General features: G+C 34.9%; 1 protein-coding gene across 1 annotated transcript; it reads left to right on the plus strand.

The window, feature by feature from the left end:
* The first annotated feature begins 3,156 nt into the window (after nucleotides 1–3,156).
* On the plus strand, nucleotides 3,157–6,061 carry LOC136216642 (cytochrome P450 714C2-like). The gene is made up of 5 exons (XM_066003195.1): nucleotides 3,157–3,489; nucleotides 4,128–4,354; nucleotides 4,426–4,667; nucleotides 5,041–5,410; nucleotides 5,492–6,061. The coding sequence occupies exons 1-5, from the start codon at nucleotides 3,186–3,188 to the stop codon at nucleotides 5,933–5,935; spliced, it is 1,587 nt and encodes a 528-aa protein (XP_065859267.1). The 5' UTR covers nucleotides 3,157–3,185; the 3' UTR covers nucleotides 5,936–6,061.
* The last annotated feature ends 692 nt before the right edge of the window (nucleotides 6,062–6,753 follow it).

Here is a 6,753-nt window from a genome sequence, read left to right on the forward strand (position 1 = left end):
TCGCTTCTCCTCACAAATCTGCTTACATTCATTATAATACTGAAAGAAGGTGCGACCCTTTCTCTGAGGACGATAATATGAAGACAGCAAGTTATGAATATGAGTCAAGACTTGTTTACTAGCATACATAGACTCTAAGTATTTCCACATTTCTTTGACAGTATCACAATGAGTCACAATGAGTCACAATGTCATCAATAGTAGAGTCCAAAGTATTCTGAATCAGATTAAAAAGTTTATAGTCTACCATCATCCATTTCTTCCTACTTCCCTGCTCATCTCTAGGTGGAGGATTATTACTCAAATGATCCCCCAAATCGACACTATTAATGTACCGAGTAATAGTACGTTTCCACTGAGTGTAATCCTTAACTCCAGTCAATTTTCTATCCGTAATTCGAGTGGTACCAACAGTAATTTCAGTCATGACTTTCTTATCATTTTCCTCGGTCATTGTCAATCCAAGCAAATGACAATTACCACAAAAATTCAATTAACAGTAAATGCACTACTGATATTTTAACCAAAAACCAAGGTAAAGATAAAATAGCCCAAAGGGAATCAGAATATTGTCAACCTCAATTGAAAAGACAAACCAGATCAGAAAAATAGGTCTAACCGAACACAAGCCGGAGTAACCACAAAGAAGAAGGCTGACCGGAATTATCACCAAGGGAAACCGACCACACAGATGGGCCGGAAATGAAGAGGCGAGACCGGAAGAAGAAGAACGACGCCGAACGAAGCTGCCACGCGCTCTCACGCGCCGGCGAGTGGGTGGCGCGTCGGAGAAGGCGGTGGCGCGTGGGGCCAACTCGCGGTGATTCAGGCGACCGGAAACACACGACCTGATAGATCGGCGGCAGAGGAGTCCGATGGAGGGGCCGGTGAGATGAACGGAGGAGTTGAAAAAATCGACTTCCAACCCGGGACCGCCGTTAACAGTTCGAACTCCGAGAAATAATTTCCTAAACCAAAATGCTTGGCTCTGATACCATGTAACCACACAAGGGTTATTTGAAAGTGTATTTGCTTAATTAACTCAAGGGCAATACAAGTATTTATATACAAACCACAATTAAAACTCAACTACTTATTCCCCACCCACTTCCTTAAATGCCAACTATTATCTACATCTAATAAATACTGTAACAAACACAATGAAACTCAGGTAGAAAGCTCGTGAGCATGCTCGATTATAGGCTCATGAACAAGCTCAATTGTAATGTTCATGAGCACGCTTGGTTGGATTAGTACTTTTATAAAAGGAAAATGTAAAATAACTTAGCTTTGTGTAAGCTTTAGGTTTGTAGGTTTCAAAACGATGTAGTTTTGTGTTAAAAGCAATTTCTAATGAATATAATTAATGATTTGTTTGGGAGTGAAGTTCGTGAACAAAATTAACAAGCTGCTCGTGAACAAGCTCGCGAGAAGCTCACAAATAAAGTGTTGAGTTTGAATTCATTAATTTTGTGACGAGCTATGCATAAATAGGCCAAAGTTTGACTCCACTCGATTAAAGCCCTAGAGTGGCCATCCACTGAACTCTACAAAGAACCACCAATGATGGTAAATAATGAGGATTAGGCTGGCAATAACTAGGGTAAATTACACTCATGGTCCCTCAACTTCACTCTTACTTTTTTCTTTTTTCTTTTTTTTACAGTTGACTAACGTGACTAGTCCAATAGTAGATAACCCTCCATTGTAGAATTTATATAGATATACTTTAAGCAACTTTAATTTTTGAAGTTTTTAGTTTTAAAATCATTTAAATGTTGTTTGGTTAGGAGAGAGAAAATAATTATTTAGATAAGGAAAACTCCAAAAATAGTGATTTAAAAAATCGAAAAAATATGGTCTATGGGAAATGTGGATTTAAACAATTTTAATTTTTTTAACTTTTCCATTTTATGATCTTTATAGCTTATTTTGAGATCGTGAACGGTTAAAAGGGAAATGAAGCATAAAAAAAGTAAAAGGTAAATTTACGGGGCTTTAATGGCCATTTTTGAAGTCTACGCGCGCATACAAAAAAAAAAAAAAAAAAAGCAAAGTTGAGGGGTTATGAATAACTTCACCCACCACATTTCTATCTAAGGAAACAAAAGCATATATGGATAACAAAATTAAATTCCTACAGTCTTAATATGATCTAATATATTTATTTGAAAATATAAGGCAGCAATTGATTTTTTTTAACAAATACAATGGATTAAAGATGTATTAATTTTTTAACAAATACAATGGATTAAAGATGTATTACGTTTTTTTATCATAAATGTACCTACATTAATACTAAACAAAAAAAAAAGTATTATTTTCTATAAAAAAACATATATTATTTTCTTTTCAAAAAAACATATATTATTTTATTACAAATAAAGATGTCTTCTATGGTTACTTTGTTTTTGACAAAGTAAATCTTACTTTGTTTTTTTCACCATTAGATGATGGTGGACTTTAACAAAGTAAGTTCATCCAATGGTGGTAAAAACAAAGTAAAACTTACTTTGTCAAAAATAAAGTAAGCACTACAAATAAATTGATTTAATATATATATCTTCATACATGTAACTATTTAAACTCTTCATTTAGGATTTTAAAAAAGTTTAAAAACAGAATTTGAAGTGAATGACTTTTATAGATTCTGATGAATTTTTATTGAGTTTTGCAGTTTATGAATGATTTTCATAGACTTCGTTATAAATGATAGATTTCTATAGAATTATGGTTTTAAACAATTTTAATTTTTGAATTTTTTCTTCTGAAAAATTATTATTATTAGTCATTTTGAAATCGTTCAAAATCAAAAGGGACCGTAAAGAAAGTAAAGAGCAAAATTCAGGGGTCACAAAAAAAGCAAGAACAAAGTTGAGGGGGTATGGATGTAATTTACCCATAAACTGCACCTACCTACCACAAACAAAACAATATATGGATAGTACATCTCACTAATAAAACAAAATACTATGTTCTTAATATAATACATTTATTTCAAATGTACCCCCTTTTTTTTATAGCAAATTAGGAAGGAATATCAGAAACATGATGTGGGTCAGAAATAATGTATATAAAAGTAATTGTCGTTTTCTATTGAGACAAAACTCCCCAGCTCATAACATTAATTATTAGGTACTATATATTAGAGCTTAATGCTGAAGAAAAAAGCAAAGTAAAGAAAAATGGAAGCAGATTCAGTAGCATTACTGAGTAAACTCTGCCTAAGTGTGATTCTGGGTGGAATTTTGGGCATTTTGTTTTACATATACAGTTTTTACTATGCAAAACCAAGACAATTAAGATCTACCCTTCAAAAGCAAGGAATTACAGGTCCTGCTCCTTCTTTTCTCCTCGGAAACATTCCTCAAATCAAAAGCATTCATCTTCAACAGCAAACAACTCAACAGAAAATCAATCATGGCACCATCTCTCATAACTGGCCTTCTACTACAATTCCACACTTACACCAGTGGTTTCATCAATATGGTATGCTCTCTCACATAGTTGTTAAAGACACGCCTCACTCAAGGCTCAAGATAGGGAGCCTTGATTACAGAAAGCGAGACCTTGTTTAAAAGGCCTCGGAGCCTGAATCAAGGGTCAAGGCAGGCCTCTGTGTTTTTACTAGGTTTTATTTTTCTTATTTGTGTAAAACAAATGTTTGATTAATCTCAACAGCCAATCTAATTTAAATAAAATTAATCTTAAATCTTCATTTAAATAAGAATATTAAGAGATATAACATAGACACAGAAGAATATAAGTGACAATGAATAATCATTAGTTTAGCAGCATTAGGTAGGTACCTAGATTAAGGCGTTAAGTATATGTTAATGTCCCTATGAAGTATGAACTTAACTCGGTGTTTTTGACATTTATGATTTAGTATTATATTTTTATGTGATTTTGTTTTTTTATGTGTTCATAAGTGTGTGTTTTTGTTTACGCTCTGACTAGTAAAAGTGTATATATATTTTTTTATGCGCCTCGTGTCCTCAGCTACGCACCTCGAGCTGAGGCTCTAGGACTGCTTAGTGCTATAGTGCGGTTTGCGCTTTTAAGAACCATGCTCTCTCAAAAACAAATTGGGTTACTCAAATATTCTTATTCTGATATTGGAACAGGATCGTCATTTATGTATTCAACTGGAAACTTACATCTATTATGCACAAGAGATGTGGATATGATAAAGGAAATAAACCTCTGCAACTCTTTAAGTCTAGGGAAGCCTTCTTACTTGTCTAAAGATCGTGGACCTTTGTTGGGAAAGGGCATTGTTTCTACAGACGGTTCAATATGGGCTCATCAGAGGAAGATAATTGCTCCTGAATTCTACATGGACAAGGTTAAGGTAAGTGTTATCTGATTCACTAACAATAAAATGCATTTTTAAGCTAATTTGATTCGAATTTTGTGTTGTAGAGCATGGTGGGGTTAATGATAGACTCCACAACCTCAATGATGAAATCATGGGTGAGCAGAATTGAGAGTAATGGAGGTAAAGCAGAGATAGAAGTTTACCAGTTTATGAGAAGCTTATCTGCAGATATGATTTCAAGAGCTTGCTTTGGCAGCAACTACGTCAAAGGGGAAGAAATATTCTTGAAACTTGTAACTCTTCAAAATGTCATGTCTCAGCAGTCCGTTGGGATTCCTGGGTTAAGGTATGATTTCGTAATTGATCACAATCATAGTTACATTAAAACGAAGATTCCAACTTCAAGATACATAAATGGATCTTTGAAGCTTGCATACCTTTGTAGTTCTCCAAGATGAGCAAAACCCTCTGGTTGTGTCATGTCAACATCCTCAAAACAACATTTCTTAAAAGTTCCTTGAGAATGTCATGAAACATCCTAAGGGTTTTGCTTATCCTGAGAATTCTACAAAGGTCTGCAAGCTTCAAAGATCCATCCATGGATTGAAGCAAGCATCTCGAAGTTGGTATTCAATGATGATGAATAAAATGACACAGATATTTTCCTACCAAAAATATCTAACCGGTATCTTGCTTATGGCTTGAATAAAATGACACAGATATTTTCCTACCAAAAATAACAGAGAGGTATGGAAATTAGAGAAAGAAATCAACTCACTGATATTAAAAGTTGTGAAGGAAAGGGCTGCTATGAACCATGAGAAGGACCTTCTGCAAATGATACTTGAAGGAGCTCAGAATTATGGGGTCCGTGAAGAGTTTCTGTCAAATCTTTCTGTCAACAAGTTCATAGTGGATAATTGCAAGACTATTTACTTTGCTGGCCATGAGACAACTGCCATTACAGCATCATGGGCATTGATGTTGTTGGCTGCTCATCCAGATTGGCAAGTTCGTGCCCGTGCTGAGGTGCATGAAATCTGCAACAATAATCTTCCAGATGCTCAAATGCTTCGAAACATGAAAATAGTAAGTGCAGAAAGGAGTGGCATAATGTCTTTTTCTTTTCTTTTTCAATTAGTGAAAATGGTATGTTTTATTTATTGGCAGCTAACAATGGTGATTCAAGAGACATTGCGTCTATACCCACCTGCCATGTTCGTGATAAGAGAGGCCTTAGAAGATCTCACGTATAAAGATATTATGATTCCAAAAGGAACATGCATGCAAATTCCTATACCATTAGTGCATCACAATCCTGATGTATGGGGACCTGATGTAGATCAATTCAATCCTGAAAGATTTGCTAATGGAATTCTTGGAGCTAACAAGAGTCCACATGCTTACATGCCTTTCGGAATCGGCTCTCGAATTTGTCTAGGCCAGCAGTTTGCTATGGCTGAACTGAAGGTTATTTTATCCCTGATTCTATTGAACTTTAGCTTATCTCTCTCGCCAACATACCTTCACTCTCCAACATTTAAGCTGGTCGTGCAACCTGGAAAAGGAGTACATCTCTATGTCACAAGACTCTCATCATCTACTCATCTTTGATAAATTTATGGGACTCGTTTTTTTCGAAAGAGGCAGATAATCAGTCTGAATTATGACTTTATACATGTATCAGAACATATTAAAACTTTCTCAATGTCATATCATAATAAAGTTCGTTTTGAAATCTATGCACATGCAAAATAATGTTCCATAATATAGTCAGAATTCTAAATAGATCAACTTTCCACTCAAGACGGTCGCTAGATCTTTGTAACTATCTCATTATCCTTGCATTCATCAAAAAAAAATCCTGTGATCCCTTCCCGAACCAAACATAAATCTTTAAGTTCATTTGGCTCTCATGTTCAATTATTTCAATTACATTTCAATCGTAGAAGAGACTCGTAGAAGGGCAGGGCAAATACAAGGGACTGATCCTATTACATTATAGTCAAGCTTCTGTATGTGAAGAACAAAAGAATCATAGTATCCTTTTAGTAGAAGTTTGTAACTTTTTGTTGAAAGAAAAGTGTTACACTATAGAGCAAAAGTATCAAAATTTAAAACATTCAAGTATCCTCTCTTCTTGCATTGCTTGTAATTTCAAATGCTCTTGTCAATTACTCTTGTCAAACCCAAACTGCTTCAATCCTGCAAAATCTCACTCTAAATTAAAACTATTCCCGTTAAGGCTCAGTTTGATATTCCCGTTTCTCTTGCTCAATGGGGGCGCACCGCTAGTTGGTTTTGTGTTAAAGCTACTAGCAAATCATTCAAGGCTGCTCGGCTCGGTTAGATTTTGTAGCTACCATTTATTTTGTTTAGTCGGCTACTGTCATGGAACCAACTGAACTAAAAGCTTAAGCTTATAGTCAAAG

Source organism: Euphorbia lathyris, chromosome 2 (genome assembly GCF_963576675.1).
Source record: "Euphorbia lathyris chromosome 2, ddEupLath1.1, whole genome shotgun sequence".
In the NCBI taxonomy this organism is placed as follows: Eukaryota; Viridiplantae; Streptophyta; class Magnoliopsida; order Malpighiales; family Euphorbiaceae; genus Euphorbia; species Euphorbia lathyris.

Bases quoted from the DNA above. Each gene is read 5' to 3' on its own strand.
- LOC136216642 (XM_066003195.1), top strand. From the start codon at position 3,186: ATGGAAGCAGATTCAGTAGCATTACTGAGTAAACTCTGCCTAAGTGTG. The intron at 4,355-4,425 runs GTAAGTGTTATC...TTTGTGTTGTAG, and splicing joins TCTACATGGACAAGGTTAAG to AGCATGGTGGGGTTAATGAT. The intron at 5,411-5,491 runs GTAAGTGCAGAA...ATTTATTGGCAG, and splicing joins TGCTTCGAAACATGAAAATA to CTAACAATGGTGATTCAAGA.